General features: G+C 40.1%; 1 protein-coding gene across 2 annotated transcripts in view; it reads left to right on the plus strand.

Annotated features, from left to right (window-relative positions):
* Positions 1-19144, plus strand: part of LOC133444400 (synaptic vesicle glycoprotein 2B-like) — a 62605-nt gene extending 43461 nt beyond the window's left edge. For both annotated transcript variants that reach the window (XM_061722162.1, XM_061722161.1), the window contains exons 9-15: positions 1382-1470; positions 2328-2403; positions 3995-4083; positions 8774-8907; positions 11122-11322; positions 11412-11571; positions 14630-19144. In XM_061722162.1, coding sequence (XP_061578146.1) covers positions 1382-1470; positions 2328-2403; positions 3995-4083; positions 8774-8907; positions 11122-11322; positions 11412-11571; positions 14630-14813 — 933 coding nt within the window. In that variant the 3' untranslated portion in view covers positions 14814-19144. The remainder of the gene's footprint in view (positions 1-1381; positions 1471-2327; positions 2404-3994; positions 4084-8773; positions 8908-11121; positions 11323-11411; positions 11572-14629) is intronic.
* The last annotated feature ends 790 nt before the right edge of the window (positions 19145-19934 follow it).

Here is a 19934-nt window from a genome sequence, read left to right on the forward strand (position 1 = left end):
TGAAATGAACCCTTTAATAATTAATGGCTTGGTTTTATATAGCACCCTTCAAGGCACCCAGAGTGCTTTACAGAGATCATTATTCATTCATACACATCCTCACTGGTGGTGGTAGCTACGTTTGTAGCCACAGCTGCCCTGGGGCAGACTGACGGAAGCGTGGCTGCCATATCGCGCCAAACGGCCCCTCCGACCACCACCAACATTCAAACACATTCACACGGGGCAAGGTGGGTAAGGTGTCTTGCCCAAGGACACTACGACAGCAACTGGGAAAGAGCTGGATTTGAACCGCCGACCTTCCGATCATTGGACAACCTGCTCCTACTGCCGCCAAACTAAAAAATCTAAAGGTGGGTTGTTAGGTTGTTCTTCATTTGTTAAAAACCACCAAAAAGCCATGATTTGTTTATCAGAAACAACCTTAAAATGTCAAATATTTTCAATGCTCTTGGAGGCTGTGGCTAACCTATATCAATAAAACCTGAATGAAACCAAGTCCAAAGAAGATGCCTTCAGAAGAAGTTCTTCTAAAAGTCGAGTCAAGGCTGTGATATCAGTTGTTGAAGCTCAAATATCAGTTTCCTTGTCTCCTGTGGTCACCCTCTGCAGACGTGATGTGATCATTGATTCTGATCTTATCTCTCCTTTGAGGTTCTTACTGTACATATATTTCACATCTCATTTCTTGTGCCAGTTCCAACTTCTGATTCTGTAAAGGTCTGACTAGCACGCACGCACGCACGCACGCACGCACGCACGCACGCACGCACGCACGCACGCACGCACGCACGCACGCACGCACGCACGCACGCACGCACGCACGCACGCACGCACGCACGCACGCACGCACGCACGCACACACACCAGGGGTAAACAACCAGATTTGTCCAAGCTGACTGGTTTAAAACTCACAAGCACATCTCTGTTATATTCCCACCAGATGTATTTTGTAATATTCAGTTATAATTGCAGTATAAATATACAATTATAAGTAGTATATAGTATTAATTCAACGACTTGGGTTTATTTTCTATTTTTCAAAATTTTCTGTAGGTTGATGGAACAAATTTTGATTGATTTGTCTTCACGTGTCATGGACAGATTGGACCATCGTTTAAACCATTAGCGCAACGTTTTTCTTTAAGTCTGTAGTATTTTGCATATTTGTATGTACAATGTCTATAGAATTACAGTTTTTCATAACTGAACTTTGAAGGTGCCTTTGAGGTGACTTCGTTCAGCTGCTGATTGTCTTCTAACCACCTCTGTGTTTAAAGCTTATTACAGTAGGATCTGATTGGTTAACAGAGCCTGCTAAATAAATAAAGTTGCCTGGTGACGTAAATCTGAAGTGATGAGAGTGTTGTGTTTTTCTCAGGTACTTAGAAACATGGCGTCGCTGCTGTCTGCAGAGCTGAGATTAGGAACTCTCTTCATGGCCATCATCTGGTTCTGCTTGGCCTTCAGGTTGGTTCACAATTATCAGCATCATGTTGTGTAGCCAGTTTAGGAAAAACAATACAAAAAGAAAAACAACCTTTTTCATCAGTTTACTGCTTTTCCATCACCAAGTAAACCACATTTTACAGTTTAAGATATTCTCACGGTGACATGATTCGACCTAATACTGGTCGGTTTTATCTGAGATATATATTTATAAGCTTTTTGAAAGGACTGCCCTTCCGGTTTGACGTCACGTTTTGTCTCTTTGTTTTGAACAAAGGTTTTTTATTACCTTGGGTTTATTAGTAGCATTATTTAAGACTTGGTTGTGAAATTGATTACATTTAATGTTGACTTTAAAAACTAGCCAAGAGTTCACAATCATCAATTTCACCAGAGCAGTGATAGTCAGAAACTAAGACGTTTCAGCTGAATCACCGTTGAAATAAATATAAGTGAAGACGTTTGTCAGTGCTGTTTCAATGCTGCACAATCGTCAGAGATGGCAAACCTCCTAAAATATACTTAATATGTTGTTGAATCTAATGAAGAGATAAAAGTAATTTTTTGTCACTGGACCCACCCATGGTGCTCTAGCGAACTGTGATGCTCTGGCATGAAAATTCTGCTTGCCCTTCCTCTGGTAAAGTCCCCACCCTGAGAATATCAATATGCTCTTATTTGCTTACAGTTTACTCATAGCACCGTAGCTTCATGGTGACTAGTGCGAGGGCCCAATCAGTGCTGCATACTGCTTTTATTGTTGTTATTATGATTACAGCTTTTTTTTGTTGGTTCATTTTTTTCAGTCAATTTCCACTTTAATATTTCCTTCATTTTTGAGGGAAAAATGGGTCTGACTTGTATGTGTCATGTAACAGTTACTACGGCTTGAGTGTGTGGTTCCCCGACATGATCAAACACCTCCAGTATCAGCAGTACGAGGCCCAAGTGAAGGTGAGAAACATACACGCACACACACGGTTTTAAATGTCACAGACAAAATTGGATTACCGGTGAGCTTTTTAAAAATTCTGCTTTTTTTTTTTTTTTTTGCAATGGAGAAGTTGATCTGTGAAGAAGACAGATTCAGATTCAGATTCAGATTCAGAAAAACTTTATTTATCCCCGACGGGCAATTAACAACTAAGCAGCATGACGTTGAAAGTACCGAATAAAATAATGAAATAAAATGAATGCAGATAAATAAGGCATGTATCGTATGTACAAACAAAGAATATGGGGGATGTGGTGTTTAGCAGCTGGAGTTATAAAGCAGAGTAGCTTTTGGGACAAAAGTGGCTCTCCTCCTCTCAGTCCTGCAGGTGATGCAGCGGAGGCGCCGCCTGGAGGGGAGCCACTGAAATGCGGGGTGAAGTATGTGGGAGGGGTCAATAATAATTTTAGCTGCCTGACTGAGGGCCTGTTGGTTAAAAACCTGTGACAGGGTTCTGACCGGCAGGCCGATGATTTTTGAGCATAATGATGCCCTGCAGTCTGTTCCTGTTCTGGGTGCTGAGGGAGTGGAACCAGCAGGTCATGGAGAAGGTCATGATGCTAAGACTCCAGTTTTAAAAAACAGAAATGGGCTATATTGCACATTTTAACATAACATGGAACATAAAATAGCAACTGAATAAAAGCAGCAGGTAAAACATGTTGACTATTCGGGCTGTTCCCTGTCTGCCAGAGGTGAGTTATTGAACATTTCTTGTATCTGTCCGTATGACAGCAGAGCTGTCTCCGTCTATTTGGGAAGTAGCTTCGCCATCTGACCGGTATGTGATGGAGAGGGTGGTCGGGGTTATCCATGATGGATACCAGTTTGTTCAGTGACCTTTTCTACCACAGTTTCAAAACTGTCCAGTTTGCACTCTATGGTGGAGCCAGCCTCCTTTATGAGTTTGTTCCGTCTGTAAGTGTTGCTGGCTCCAATGCTGCTTCCCCAGCACACTGGAGACGACAGACTGATAAAAGATCTTCAACCTCTGCCAATATTAAAAGATCTCAAAAAGAAGAGTCTGCTCATCTCTTTCTTGTACACAACATCTGTGTTGGATTTCCAGTCCAGTCTATCATTCCATCTCTCTCTCTCTTTAACTTTAAGTTATTCCTGTCAGTTTTTTCTCACTGACAGGTCTAAGAAAAGCTTCAACAAGCTACTCTGAGCTGGAAAAACAGACCAGAGTTTGTTTTAATAGAACCAATATGCTTAGATGTGAGATTACAAATGCACTTACATTAAATATAAATGATTTAACTTTGTGCTGACTTCTCTAGCTGATGATGCATCTGATCTGTCAGCACTGTGAGTGAAACAAAACATGCTTCCATGCTAATCTTTACTGACTGTAAATGTAATGTTGGCTGCCAGAAAAAAAAAACCTTTTCACATCATTTACAAATCTGTCTGCTGGCTCTTAGACAGGACATCCAGAAAAGCTGACTGAAACCCTTCAATAAACTCCTGGACTGCCTGGATGTCCAAACAGACCAAACAATTCCCCTCAATATCATCACATGCTTACGTTGCTCTCTCCCTTCTCAGATCTTCTACAGAGAACGAGTTGAGAACTACGTCTTTAACTTTTCTCTGGAGAACCAAATTCACAAAGAGGGAGAATTCATCAAAGACAAGTAAGTCTGTGCAGAGCGCACGCACGCACGCACGCACGCACGCACGCACGCACGCACGCACGCACGCACGCACGCACGCACGCACGCACGCACGCACGCACGCACGCACGCACGCACACACACACACCCTGAGATTCAGATAAGAGGGGGATCAGATCTGAGGACATTGTTTTTCTATTTGAACCGGTTTATTTACAGTATGACTGCCACTCACTGTATTGTATAACCACTTCTATTTTTATGTATTTATAACTTACATTATAAAGACAGTAAAGCTAAAGTTGGAAAATGTCTGTTTTAACTTCATGGGCTTAGATTTTGTGAAGTTGTGAAGGCAGCACAGCTTTAGAAAAACACTTCCAACACTTGATTCCACTGAAGATGTTATCATTAGGTGTGTGTTTATATCCTGCATCTAGGGCTGGACGATATGGCCAAAACGTGTATCACGATATACATTTATTTTCGGTCGATACAATATAATTCTGATATCGATATAAATATGAAAGCCTCAGAAAAACTGCCAAGAATGCCCACAACAGATGTCTGTAGTCTATGAAACTCTTCAAGAATAACATTTTAGGAATAAAAACTGTGAATATTTACCTTTTTTTTGTATTTAGTCTTCAAACAAAGAAATATGACATCATGATCAAATAAACTTTAAACTCTCAACTTTGTCAATATTACAGTAATAGCTGGTGTAATGGAACTATGGAGCAAGAAAAGTCTCAAAAGTCACAAATGCACAAGCTGATTCACAAATGCACAGAACAATTCACATGTGTGTAGGTTAAGATACACAAATGTATTTCTGATGCACACACAAATATAACCTGATTTACAAACGGTTTGTGATCTATGGGCTGCGCTTCATTTGTGTGTGACTTTTGAGACTCCCTGGACGTGCCTCAATGCACAAATGCGTTTTTTTAAACACGGAAGGATCTGCAGCCAATCAGGTATCTTCCTTTGTTTCAGCCAATCATAAGAGCGCACTCCACGTTGGGGGATGATTAGTTTACCAGGCACATTAGGTGTATTTGCACAATGTATCGGTATCGAGTCGGTATCGCCGATACCAGCCTGAATTTTACTCAATATTGGATCGGAAAGGAAATCGGTGTTATGGAACATCACTAGCACGAAGCGGTTTACTGTGACGTGTACTCCTCACAGCAGGGAATTCAAAACAGCTGATCTCAGGCTCCGTGTCTGCGGCGTAGCTCATCACTCACGTAGCCAATGGGTTGCAGCGTCTCTGTTCAGCTTGAATTTTTTTTTTTTTTTTTTTAAAGGTTTAGATAACAGGGACAATGCACATTAATAACACATTTAAACGAATGTAAAATGTGCCGGAATTAGCCAAAAAGGCTATTTTGTCCCTGGACTGGTGTAAAAATAGTCAACCTAAAAGAAAAATTATTAGATACAATCAATAAAACATTTCCGAATAAAAAGGCTATATCAGAATAAAGATTAAAAGGTAAAAAACTAAGCTAAAATACATACACACACAGGTTAACATAAGTTCAACAACAGACAATTGCTACAAACGAAAACAGAAACAGAATGAAGCAGCAACAGTAACATCAACATTAATAACACAAGACACAATAACACACTGACAGGCCAAAAACAAACAAGACAAAATCACTAAACACAGAATAAAAAGCCATGCACAAAAAGCAACAGGCCTGAATCGTCTGCCCCGTGAACTTCAGTGAGTGAAACGCTGTAATTATAGACTGTAATCTATATCGAAATATCGTAAATGTGTTTAAAACTCATATCACCGTTATTGAATAAAAGTATATTGTGATATATATTGATATTGAATTGTCCAGCCCTACGTGCATCACTCATTTATTGTAGCCTGTGTTGGTATCTGACGTGAGCATGCTGAATGTAACTGACGTTCATAGGACTTGAGTTGTTTGTGTGCAGACGCAAACTCATCCAGCTGCACACTGAAGGTTCAAGGAGCTTCACACCCTCAGCTGTGAACTTCAGTCTTCTGCACGTGCTGGGTGTTTACTGTGCATGTGGGTGGAAGAAGACGCATTCATTTTTTTATTTTTAAAGATCTACTAAAACCCCTTCAGATATACAGTGTGCAGCTTTTATTAATGTTGTGGAGCTAAACATGTTGGCGTCACATCTGAATGAGCTCCCTGAAGCTCTTCTGTGGGCTTTTGCAGTTACATTTACATAATTAGGCCAAGCCTGAAATACTGCAGCCACATCATCAGAATCATACACAGAGGAGGTCGTCCATGGAAATAATGGCAGTTGAATAAAACGGTGCCATTAGAAGTTTGCTGCAGCCTTTTGTGTCTGAAAAAGTCTGTGTAGAATTTCAAACCGAAAATCAAAGTGTATTTTTTGCACTATTGAGCACCTCTAAAGCTCTTGGCTGGACGGAGGCCCATCCCGCTGCCCTCCACATCAGTCACAGAGCACCAGCAATCAACTGCTAGAAGATATATTTAAATGTCTTTCTTATCGTCATCTCTGGGCTTGCAGATATAAAGGATTGAAATATTGATGTTTCAATAATCTTTATATTTCTGATTTTTTTTAGACTTCTTTGCATTTTCTTGAATGAAACAGACAGAATGGGCTAAAGTAATTCACTACGTTGTCATGGGAATGATCATTTCACCATCAGTCCAACACACACTGCTTTTTGAGCAGTGTATGTTGAATTTACAGCACTTTTCTGTCCATTCTGCAGCAAAAGAAGTGGGACCATTTATCCCAGATGCCTTTCTCAGTCTGCGCTCTTATCTTCACTTGTGTTCTTGGGGATTTTTATTATGTTTTAAAGTTCCTCACAGTTTCTGGCTAAGATCACATGACAGGAAGATTTCTCACTAGGTAGCTGGGTAGCTCACAATAGAGCTCCGGGCCGTGACGTCAGAATTCCCAGCATCCAACACTCTCGTGCACCAGGATGCCAGAATATTAGAAAAAGGGGAACAGATAAGAGCTTTTTATCAGATTCGTAAAGATCCAGAGAGGCAACATAAACTGATTTATGCCATAAAACGTGCAATCAAGACAACTGACACATAAGAAAAGCTGCCACCAAATCCTGCTGTGCAGCTGCAGTGAGCATAGGCACAAGACCTTCATTTCTGACCCCGACACATGACTTCATATGAGGGTCATTTAATCTTTGTAAATGACTCACCTTAAAAATAAATAAATAAATAAAGGCACCTCCATGATAACAGTTTATCATAGAAGTATGAAAATAATCCATGAGGTGTTGCCTTTAAAATATTAATTCACACAGTAAATACAGTCAAATGTATCTGTGCGAAAACCCACACTAACTTTTGATTCCAATTAACATGCCGATTAAATTAGCCGACACTGACTGTGTTGGTGTTGTGCCTTCTATTTAGCCCTTCGTTAATTAAATGAAGGAAGTGCTGCTTACCCTTCCAGTCATGATAAAATAATCCTTTAAACTGAATGTTGTTCACAAATCCAGGGTATAATGTACATGTATACATTATACCCTGAAGAAGCCTCCAGGCTTTTGTCATTTTTGATAGAATCTCTGTAGGACGAAGGAAAGTTGATCAGGTAGTTGTAGATGGCAGGATATTGGAGGTTCGGCAGTTTCAATGCTTTTAAAAAGTATTCCCGGAGTTTTGTACGGGTCAGTAATATTGAGTCTTTCAAGTTTAGCAACACAGTTTATCTTTTGAGTTTTTTTTTTTTTTAACCTTGTCTGCACACATATTAATGATTGATACCATGCCGGTAGAAACCAAAAGTAAATATATGTGCATTATTACTATATTTAATATATATACATATATATACGCACACATATGCGTACACATACATAAATATACATACAAACCCAGTGTTTTTTTTTTTTTTTTTTTTTTGGGGGGGGGGGGGGGGGTGACGACCTCCACTGCCAATCCAGGAAGCAGGAACACACGGAGACACACGTCAAGCACTAGAAATCTGCAACAAAAAACCACAAAACAAAGCACGAACCAGCATGCAGGTGAACAAGCCAGTGTGTATGTCTATGTGTGTGTGTGTGTATGTATATGATCCTGCGTGTGTGTGTGTGTGTGTGTGTGTGTATATGCATGTGACTAAGTGACTATGTGTGTGTGTGTGTGTGTGTGTGTGTGTGTGTGTGTGTGTGTGTGTGTAATAAACCAAACAAAGCTCCACCTGAAGTGTATCTATAGTGTATCTTTTGAGTTTAAATGCACAGAAAACTTTACGCTGAAGTTCATGATCAAACCGTGACCTTTGTGCAGGAGCCGTTCTCTTTCCTGCACAAATACCACTGTAAACAAAACAGGTGAAAGTAATGACTATTTCTCCAAAGTTGCATGCATTTAAAAATAACGAGGCATGTACAGTATGGGATCCTAAAGAGCTACTAAGATGAGGGTATTCTACTCAGGGCTGATGCTGGATGCTTACTGGCTGGACACAAAGCCATATATCCAAATGAGCATGTTTGGAAACTGGAAGCGGAGTTGAAGTAAAGCAGACAGGATTGACATTTTTCCATGTTTCCACAGCAGGCTCAGAGCACTGGTTCCATCCACAATATTTTGAGGTCAAATTCCCAAGAACACAAGTCAGAAATGAGAAAGGCCATCTCTGTGCCTGTTGGTCTGTGTGTCCCATCCCATCCTCATAGGTTCATCAGTATAGAGCTGAAGTCAGTGAAGTTTGAGGACTCTCTGTTTGAAGACTGTCTCTTTGAGGACATCAGGTCCACAGACCTAGTGTTTGAGAACTGCACCATCCGCTCCACCGTCTTCAACAACACAGGTGGGTTCAGCTGGGGCGGTGGGTGGGAGTGTTGGAGCTCTGCTCCACAGATAGAGGTGCATGATTCTGAGGTAAAATGAAAAGCTTTATTCAGAACATTGAATGTTTTTCAGTAACTGTCCTTTTGTGACATCTGTCTTGGAGTCAGTAGAGCAAAAATAGCCCATCATTTGTAAGTGCCAGAAAAAAATGTGTCAGGTAAGAGAGCTAAGACTCCTGAGGTGCTTCACCTCTCAGAACAGATTTGAATAAATATATTATTAACAGTCACTGACTGTTAATACCTCCCATCTGAAGTCAACCTGCACAGTCACATCTGTCAGCCTCCACTGGGGAGGTGTCCTAGTTTGCCCTCAGAAATGGTCTTGAGATCTTAAAATGTGTGTATTATTTCTATTACAAACCCACAAATTCAGTCCACCTACACACTATTATTGCAACTGCAGTTTAACTTTAATCAAAGAAGTTGGTGGTGGAAAAAATGCTGAAATGGTCTTCTTAAATAGGGTTATAAAGTTTTTAAAATATTTTTTTAATGTAGAAACACCCCCCAGTTCCACCACCAGTTATGTGTTGATCAATCATTTTTACTTGCTCATTTTAAAACATTAACCAGGCAGCTTTTTGAAAATGTCAAAAACTTTTTACTACCTGTCAACTCATTAACGCCTCAACACTGTTATGTACACGCGCACAGTGGAAACGCTGCAGGACATGTGACTTTAAGGAAAATAACTTCACCAAACATGTCATTGTCAAGTTTTTTGTGAATCCCTTTTTTTTAGTCCTGAAGAAAATTACTTATTCTTCTTATCTTGATTTCCTGTTACCACATCAACAACTTTGTAACACATTTATTTTTGAGAAAGTAAAATCGAAAAAAGAACTCCAACACACTTAGGGCCTGATTTACTAAGATCCTAAATAAAGAGTACTAAATTGCGTGTGCACTGAAAAAGTTTGCACGTGCTGTTGTTGTGTGTTTTGCGGGTGATCAACTAAGATTGCGTGCGCAATTCATAACAGGTGCAAACAGCAGTACGGTATTTAAATGAGGTGTTGCGCGTCTTACGGTTTGCGAGCGCAAAATGAAATTTGACGAGTTGGAGTTAGAGATATTAGTGGAAGAGGCAAATTGTTGTGTCGTATTCAGCACCCCTGCCGTGAAAAGCACCCCCTCGTATATTCAATGATAAGTAGACCAAGAAAAAAAACAACACACTGACACTTCAATATATTTATATATACACACTCACACAAACACATGCAGGCTATTAATTAATGACATCAATAACCATTTACCTGATTTTTGTTATCTGTGACTGTGATTGTGGGAAAGTATGACTATTGTGGAATCCATGAGCGCATTTAAACATGAATCATTAACACAAAACTGGACGCTAAACAGAACGTGACACGGAAGGAGAATATAATTTTTGTCAGACGAGGGGGTGCTTTTCACGGCAGGGGTGCTGAATACGGCACAACACCGGGGTATGAAGACTGCAGAACAAGTATAGGCGCACAATAAGAAACACTATTTTCTCCATGAAAACACGTGATTTATTTATTATCACAAATAAAAAAATGAATGTGCCTCCTGTGGCAACCTTTTGCTGAATAATACTCGATTTAACATTCAAATAAAAATATTTCTCCTTTTGCATGTGGAGATTAGCACCTTCCTTTCGAACGTATTAAATACAGACGCAATCACAATCCCCGCAATTACTTTCAGGCTTGGTAAATCTCATTGCGTGTGGTAAATGGAGATATTTGCATTTTCCCCTCCCAGTATTTAGCGATTTCTGGCAGGTACGCCCCATATTGATTATTCATCAGGGCAAAAGTACTAAATGAACAGCATGTGCTATTTTGTTCATTTGAGAGGCGCAATCCTCTTTGCACGCTGTTAGTAGATCAGCTCGCACATTGGTTTGCGGGTGATGTCAAGTTTGCACACGTTTTTACGCACGCAAACCTTTAGTAAATCGGGCCCATAGTGTCATCAGCAGGTCCTAGTTGTCCTTGAGTTGAATATATGATATATAATATAAAAATATATGGAGACAGATTTAAAGTTGAGACAGTGAACCAGCCAAAGATAAAGCCGTTGTGTCTGAGCTGCAGAGCAGAGTAAAGGCTGCTCACTGGTCACTGGTCACTCGTTCCGGTCCCTCCAGAACCCTCTGAATCTCCTCCTGCTCTCTGCAGACCTATGGGAGGAGAAGTTCATCGACTCCAGGATGGAGAACACAACATTTAAACACAACAAACATGGATGCCACCTGGACACGATGGAGGAAAACGACGTGCTCATCTACCTGGTCAGCTTCCTGGGCAGTCTGGCTGTGTTGCCAGGCAACATCATGTCAGCGCTCTTCATGGAGAAAATCGGCAGGGTCAAGATCATAGGTAACATCTGGAGCTTTGCTGCCAATGTGATGATTGTTGAAGGTTTTACACTGTACAGCTGCGTTACAGATGACCTCTGACCTCCTCAGGTGGATCCATGCTTATTTCTGCTGGCTGCACGTTCTTCCTGTTCCTGAGCTTCAGCCAACCAGCCATGATTGCTCTGCAGTGTCTATTTTGTGGTGTCTGTGCGGCTGCGTGGAACGGAATTGAAGTTGTGACTGTGGAGCTCTACCCCACTTCAAAAAGGTAGTGCACTTGGTACACATTTACTGTGCAAAAGTTTATACATGAGAAACGTTTTTTTTTCTGTAACTGTCAAACCCAGGGAAAGAAATATTTGCAGTAAATAGAAGCACAAAGCTGCCTTCCTCGTGACTTCTTAACTCCGACTGTGCCACGTTCAGAGCTTTAATAATGTACACGAGAGGCAGTGTCTCGTTACTGTTCATAACGACATCAATCATGTATTACCTACAAACTATGACTACGTTTACATGCAGTCAAAATTCGGGTTATTGCTAATATTCCGGTTACTGAAACATTCGGAATATTCCGTTTACATGGTAATTAATCATTCGGGATATCTGGATCAAACCAGCGATGTGTGGAGAACATCATGAAGTAATTCCCGTCATTTCCGCTTCTTCTTCCTGTATCCAAATTCAAAACAAATGCTGCTTCGCGCAACTTTTTGCTCACCTTCTTTTGAATCTCGCTATCCTTCTATCTTTCTACCGTCTACAAATGCCAAAATGTTCATATCCTTCATTACATTTATGAAGTGATTAGTCTCCTCCTGGTGTTGTGTTTCTCCATGTTTATAAGAACTTCCTGGACTCAAAAGACCAGGATTCCTTGCAAACAGAGTATGTGCAGAAAACAAATTCATTCATAGGATATTCCGTTAGGCGTTTACATGACCAAATATTCGGGTTTTAAAAGGAGTATCCCAGGGGTCATATTCGGGTTTTTAAAATGCCGAATATGAGCAAATTCGGGTTATTTAAAGGGGTTATTGGTTTTTACATGGCCGTGCAAAATCGGTTTATTGCCAATATTCGGGTTTTAAAAGGGTTATTGATGCATGGAAACGCAGTCTATCTCCTTGGTGGAAGCAGATGTACTCACAATCTCTTACATGTCACAAAACTGTGGGAAAAGGAGAAGAAAGGGTGTGAATGTAAAAGGCTGCCCCTTAAAGACAACTTCATGAATAAAAAACACAAAGGTCTGAAACTTGGACAAAAGAAAGCAATGTAAAAGAGTTAAAAAAGGGGGGGAGGAAGCTCATGATCACATCATTTATCACACATGTAAATAAGCTTTATTTATGTACCACTTTTCACAGGTAAAATCACAAAGTGCTTCACAAAGGGAAAGAACACAGATCAAATAGTAAGTCAACTTGTACAAGAGTAAGGGGCAGGATAGGACAGGGATGTTTCACTGTCTGAGGGCTACGGCCTGAATGGAAATGTCCACCAAGTTTTAAAACGTGTTGTAGGGATCATGAGGAGGTTTTGGCCCATGGAACGGAGAGAAAAGCTAGATGAGTACAGGGTCAAGAGGCATGTAATGTACTGAAGGTCCAGACCATGTGATGCTCTAAATGTTAACATCAAAATTAAAAAAATCGGTTCTGAACTTGACAGTAACTAATGAAGTGAAGACAGAGATTGGAGTGATGTGAGCTGTTAAAGAAGTTTCTGTTAAAAGTCTTGCTGCAGCATTGTGAACGGTCTGGAGCCGACAAAGAGTGTTAAAACAAAAAAATGACAGAAAAACAAATAGCAAGCCGAGAAGAAATAAAAGCATGAATTAAAGCTGCAAGCAGCGATGAACGGGCCCTCGCACCCTTGTGCACGTTCAGGCTGCAGTGGAAGCTTGTATGACTTGCATGTAGATTCTTCAGGCCTGGACATTTAGTGGATGACACCACCCACGACTCTCTATATCAAACCATTCAAAAGTTATGGCTGAAAGTAGGGATGATAAAATATCGACCAATCAGAAGATGGGGCGGGGCTAATTTGCACCAATTATGTTCAAGGACTCAAAACCGAGTCCAATGACACCACCCACGAGTCTTGATGTCAAACCATTCAAAAGTTATGGCAGAAAGTAGGAACTATCAAATATGGACCAATCAGATGAAGGAGGGGCATGCTTTTTGGCATCTATAGAATAGAATAGAATAGAATATCCTTTATTTTCTCCCTCAGTGGGGAAACTTATTTTGTTGCAGCACACATATACACACATATAGGGGAGGGGTAAAAGGACTGAAAAGTCAGAAATAAAAAATATATAAAAAATACAAAAGATATGTATAAAATATGTATAAAATATGTATAAACAGGATATGAACAGTATATACAGATAAACAGTGCAGAAAAAAAAGCAGGTGGAGTGTGAGGTAGAGGTAGAGGTAGGTATCGTCGCCACGGTAACGCTGTTGCGCATCGTTGCAGGATGGAGATGCACATTTTGATGTATAACACCTGAGTGCATGTTACGGTTCGGGCGAAGAAGTGGCCGAAGAAATGGCATAAATTGCGCCAAAATGACACGATTAATTCAAAATGGACGACTTCCTGTTCAGTTTCAGCCATGGCGCCAGAAGACTTTTCTTTAAGTTGCGACATGATACAGGTGTGTACCGATTTTTGTGCATGTACGTCAAACCGTATTTTGGGGCTTGAGGCACGAAGTTCTCAAGGGGGCGCTGTTGAGCCATTAGACGCCCATTAATGCAAACCATTAAATATAAAATTTTTCGCCAGGCCTGGCTTGCGTGCAAAATTTGGTGACTTTTGGGGCACGTTTAGGGGGAAAAAAGGCCCTCCTTTCGTCAGAAAAATAAAAACGAGAAAAACGAGGAAAAAAAAAAAATTCCTACAGATACAATATGGCCTTCGCACTCTAAGTGCTCAGGCCCTAATAATCAATTCCAGATCAGCAACTGATACCATTTTTCTCAACTTGGAAATGTTCCTCAAGTGATGAAAACAAACATTGCGGTGGAAGCGGCGTGATGGCATGGCCCGCTGGTGTTCAGTCATGTGAAAGGAGTAGCTTGATTGATTGATTGATTGATTGATTGATTGATTGATTCTGACGTGTATGGATTTACAGCCAGTACTAAAACATCTATTAGTGGACTGAAGAAGAGGCCAGAAGAAAAAGAACTGTATTATGATTTTGAAATACTGACAGGTTTCCTGTCTCATTAGAGCCTCCAAGTCTCTCAGATAAATGAATAAGTTGTGGTCCTCTAACATCCGGCGTTGTCTCTTTGTCTCAGGGCAACAGCGTTCGGTGTGTTGAATGCTCTGTGCAAGCTGGCCGCCGTCCTGGGCAGCTCCATCTTCGCCAGCTTCGTGGGCATCACCAAAGTCCTCCCCATCCTGCTGGCCTTCGCGGCGCTCGTGTGCGGCGGCCTGGTGGCCCTCAAGCTCCCCGACACGCGACAGAAAATCCTCCAGTGATGCGTTTGAAGCCCTCAGTGGGGGTGTGGGAGGGAAACACACCCACTTGGTGTTCCAAGCTGTTTGACTCTGACTTCAGGCTTCACTCGAGAAAGGAGGCAAGAAAAGCAAAAACAGAGATAACTCAGCTATTCATGTCAAAGACATGCGCTTTCTTTCTTCATTTGGACCACCTTCATTTGTACAGATCTGAGAGGGGGAAGGAGGGAGGGTGTGATGAAGTCTGATCCACAAAATCCACCGAGACACTGAACTTACTAATCGTTTAGCGAAGTTGATGAAGTTGATGGTAATTGGGAGGCATAAATCACACAATCCGTCTTCTGTTTTCTTTTTCTCTGCTGCGGCTTCACGCCTGATGTGCAACAGTCATCTTCCTCTGCTTTTGGCAAACAATCACATGCTTGTTGAAACTGTCAAAGAACCTTGTTGAAGTTTTGAATCCTCAATAGTTTAAAAGCAATGTTTATAACATCCCACAAAGCTTTAAAAAGTAAATAGTTTGAAATGTTACCGCAGTAAAAAGCGGTGACTTCCAGACAGTTTATGCTCTGATAACCAGCTACTGCAGGGGCTCCGATATGTCATCCTGTCAAAGCTGCTCTCCTGTCGCCATCCTTTACATCCTTTACGCTCCGACACACCAGTCACAGCTGTTTTAATGCCAAGCCTCATTCCAGAGACTGTAGATGGAGGTGAGAGGCGTTTGTGGTGAGAGACAGAAACTATCCTGTTTCCACAGAATCACCAGAGGTGACATAAGGACATGTCGTGTGCAGAAAATCAATAACAGAGGTTTTTTCTTTGGTTGACTAACATGCAGATATGACATTGATGCATCTCAAAACACCACAGTCACTACAATCATTTATTCATTTGAAGGTTTGATCAACACGAAATCCTTTTATTTAAAAAGTGTTTCCAAGAGTAGGAGTCATATATAAATTGTCCATTTCTCTACATTCAATCTTTCATAGAAAAAGTTGTAAACCTGCATCATAACGGCAGCAGCTGAATACATGTATGTATAACTAATTAACCTGCTGGGCATGTGTTTTAAATCACCAGAGAACTGAATTCCTGAACTTTCTGCTCTTGGAGAGCTTTTCTCAGGAAAGCTTGTCTTAGCTTTTCTCTGAAACTGGAACACTGGTTATTTTTACATCCACAGCAATATTCTGACTATGGACCTCATTCTAAATACACTGATTTTTAACTTTATTATAATATTCCTGCTCAGATGTTGGAGAGAATTAACAGGTTAATGACTCCACCCCTGTTACATCTCTCCGCTCCTGCAGAGTTTGCATCTCTCTAAAACCTCATTATGTCCACTTTTCCCAAAAAGCAGAGCGTCGGCTTCTCTCACTCCAAAAGCACTTTCCTCTTCTGCCCTGACTGGTGTTCAGAGAGATCTCAGATCTCTGAACAAGGAAACAGTTTCAGACCAGGAAGAACCTGACTGCTGTCAGGGGTCAGGAAATCAGGTAAAAACCCTGACGTCTAAATGTTACGTCAGTCCCTAAATCTTTCTTCGTTTACAAAAGCTGGTAGATTGAAAATAATGTAAAGTTGTGTTTCATTTTTCTGTTTTGAAGGTACAACCTACACACTATTAACAAGTACAGTACGTGGTAAGGCGACATGCTTCCAAATCTCGTCATTATTGTGTAATAAATCAGCTATATACAACATAATGTGGGTAAGACTGCATCATCACGCACAGCTTATAGTATTTCCTCTAATAAAAGCTGAGGTTTTTATGTACTTTAACTGCTCAAGGTAGCAAGTTATTACATGTAGACCTTTATTTTTAATTCTCATTCTGGGAACAGAGAGCATAGATGTGTGTGCATGCAAATCATCTCACTGTCTTTTTATTAGTATTTTAAAAAACTGTGACTTGCTTTGTTATTGTTGTTTCTGTACTTCCGTAATTCCATAAACGTGTAAAGGAAAATTAGGCTTTTCCATGACTTCTGTGCTGCAGCCAGGAGGAGGCATTTTCTTACATTGATCACTAGGTGGCGTAGTCTGCATATTTTTAAGTGACTTTGGACAAGAGTTGCTAAACTAAGCCGTTACTACAGACATGTTGCTGAAAATCCTTCTGTTCTTAGCAGAGCTTTTCTTTTTTCAGTGCAGCTCAAAATAAATCCAACAGCCCCTCTGAAGATAATACATCACTCCAATGGACAAAAAACTAAAAATATTTACTTCACTGCAACAAAATGTTAAAACATACTAATTTCATTTGAAAAATTGAATACAAATAATATTGTTGATTGATATTAAGGATGTGTTCAAATCTTTTCTCCGTTCACTTTTTTATGACCCCTGTGTGTTCATGCCAACCATGTAAATATAAAAACATGCTTTTACTTGAATCTCAGTTTTTTTTGAGGAAATACTTCAGTAACCTTATTTGTTTAAGATAAACATGATTTACATGACATCATCTTATTCAGAGCTTGCTCTTAAGTTCATTGTGGAATATTGCTGAGCAGGTAAATATACTCGTTTTTAGATTAATACTTCCTCCTGTTTTTTTTCCTGGCATATTCTGAAGCTGGTCTGTGGGCCTATTTTGACACATGAATTCATTCCTTTTTTTGTGATTGATGGATTAACCAGCGTTACCGGCGCGGCACAGCCTTGTTTGAAGTAAGAACAGGCTGGATTCTGTTCTTTTTCTTTCTTTTACCTCAAAAATGAAGGTTTTAATTTCAGATGATCTACTTAAACTACTTGTGTGACGTAGATGTAAACGATCAGCGTTAGTGTAGTTGTGATGCTGGGCTTTGAGTGACGGCGTGAACGTGCTCCACCACTGTCAGCATTCAGCTTTCTACTTTACCTAGAAGTCTTCTCCAAAATCGCTGATCCTCTACTCATTTCTAATTGTTTATACACAAACATGTTGCATTTTAGTGAAGGACACATTGTATGTTTTTAACTGTTTTTGGTGAATTGAAATTCTGATGTTTTCTGTGGAAAGATTTTAGTGAAATTAACTTTAACTGACTTAAAATGACTATGGTTTATTTAGAGGGAAGGTGTTTTGAGTCTCTGCGTCTGAGTATAAACAAATCACTGGCATGTCTCTGCTGCTGCTTGCCAGTCGTCATTTTAACACCTCACTGCATCAAACTAACAGAGGTATCTTACTGGACCAACGGCTTATCTGTTTACTCAAGTCCAACACTGTGTGTCTTGTGCTGTGTGTCCTGCATGAGTACTATCACGTCTGTGTACTGGAGCTCATTTGAACTGCAAAAGACAAAATATAGCTGTGTACTTTGACTTTTTTTGTCTGATCTGAGTTTACGGAGTCGAAACAGCTAATTGTGTTGTTAAAATGTCCACCTTCCTGCTTGTACCTGTTCTCATGTTCACTCTGATCCTGACACGATCAATGGCACCGACCTGAAAATACTTACAGAATTACGTAGTGGTCGAACCTTTTAGTTGTAAGGTCTTCCCTTTTGTAAGTTGCTGTTGAGGTTTTACTACACAGTTACTGATCTGCAAGCGGGTTTTAGTTTCAGTGATTTGTACCACGAGGCAAAGGAGAGAATGCGAGCACTGAATCTATTAAACACATTCACATGAATGTGAAAAGATCATTTTTATTTTTGCACTTGAAATATTGCATTGGTGCTTAGAAAAACAAAAAAAAAAGTTCCTGATGAATAAAATAGATATAATGAATTGAGAAATCAAGACTTATTCCACATTAGCAGTAGCTGAAACATCTCTTTGGGGAAAATCAGATTAATGACTGCATGATTAAAATTCAAGTTGCAGGTCCTCTGTCTTTTTTTATTGTGACCCTAACCTTGTTTCCAGTTTTCCTGGTTCCCCTCTCTGAACACGGTACTGTGTGTGCAGTTGAGCACACTACGTCCTTCGTTTTTTTCGTTGTTCGCTTTGGTTGTGGTTTGATGGTGGCTCTTCAAAGACTGCATGTCTGTCTGTGTTTTCAACATTATGTGTATGTTTAACATGGTCTGAGTCTGAACTGTGTTTTTACTTAATAAAAGAAGGAAAGAGCAGCACTGTGGCACAGATCAATGATCACTGGCTGGTTCTCTGCATGCCTCTGACTCTATTCCGCCATGGCTCCTTGATGTTCTGTCAGCTTTTTGCTGCAACTCTGAAGCTGCAGGATGAGAATCTCCTGTGACAGACCGATAACTTCACTCAGCACCTTCATTGCTGATTTATTTTATGTGATGTATTTTTGAGATTGTTTTACTATTTATTTCTTTAAATGCTGCGTCCAGTCTGTTTGTTCAAGAATAAAACGTAGTCTGTTGAGACTGAATGAATGAAGATGGATTGAGTCGTCCCTTTGTTCACATTCATCAAACAACTGGCCTTTTTAAAATAAATCTTAACTTAAAAAGCTTGTGGGAAGACATGTGTCTTTCTTGGCTTTGCATCTAAACACCACAGCACTTTACGTGTCTTTCTGCAAATATTAAGCTCTTCATGTGCCATTTTATGTTGTTAAAAACCACATGCAAATTGGTTTAGGTAAAAATACTGTGTGAAGGGTAGGATGTCATCCCTTGGCTCAAATGACACAAACACATGCACACACATGTACACACAAAAAAACTAACAAGTGACATGGGAAATGCTCTTACTACACTTTCAGGAGAACTTTGGAAAAATGATTCATCAATAGTCTTATGGTGGTTTGTGAAACATTTTAATGATCCTTGGCCTGGAACACAACTTTCAACAGAACAGAACAGACTGTCCAGTCTATTTGCTCAAGAATAAAACGAAGTCTGTTGAGACTGAAAGAATGAAGATGGATTAAGTTGTCCCTTTGTTCACATTCATCAAACAACTAGCCTTTTTAAAATAAATGTTAACTCAAAAAGCTTGTGGGGAGACGTGTCTTTCTTGGCAATGCATGTAAACAGCACAGCACTTTACGTGTCTTTCTGCAAATATTAAGCCCTTCATGTGCCATTTTATGTTTATTTATTTTATTCATCACTAGTCTCATGGAAATTTGTGAAACATGTTAAGGATTTTTGGCCTGGAACACAACTTTCTCTCATCTTCCTGTGCTTGGACATAAAAATCACTCAAAATGCCTTGGAT

The sequence above is a fragment of the Cololabis saira genome, chromosome 5, assembly GCF_033807715.1.
Source record: "Cololabis saira isolate AMF1-May2022 chromosome 5, fColSai1.1, whole genome shotgun sequence".
NCBI classification, from domain to species: domain Eukaryota; kingdom Metazoa; phylum Chordata; class Actinopteri; order Beloniformes; family Belonidae; genus Cololabis; species Cololabis saira.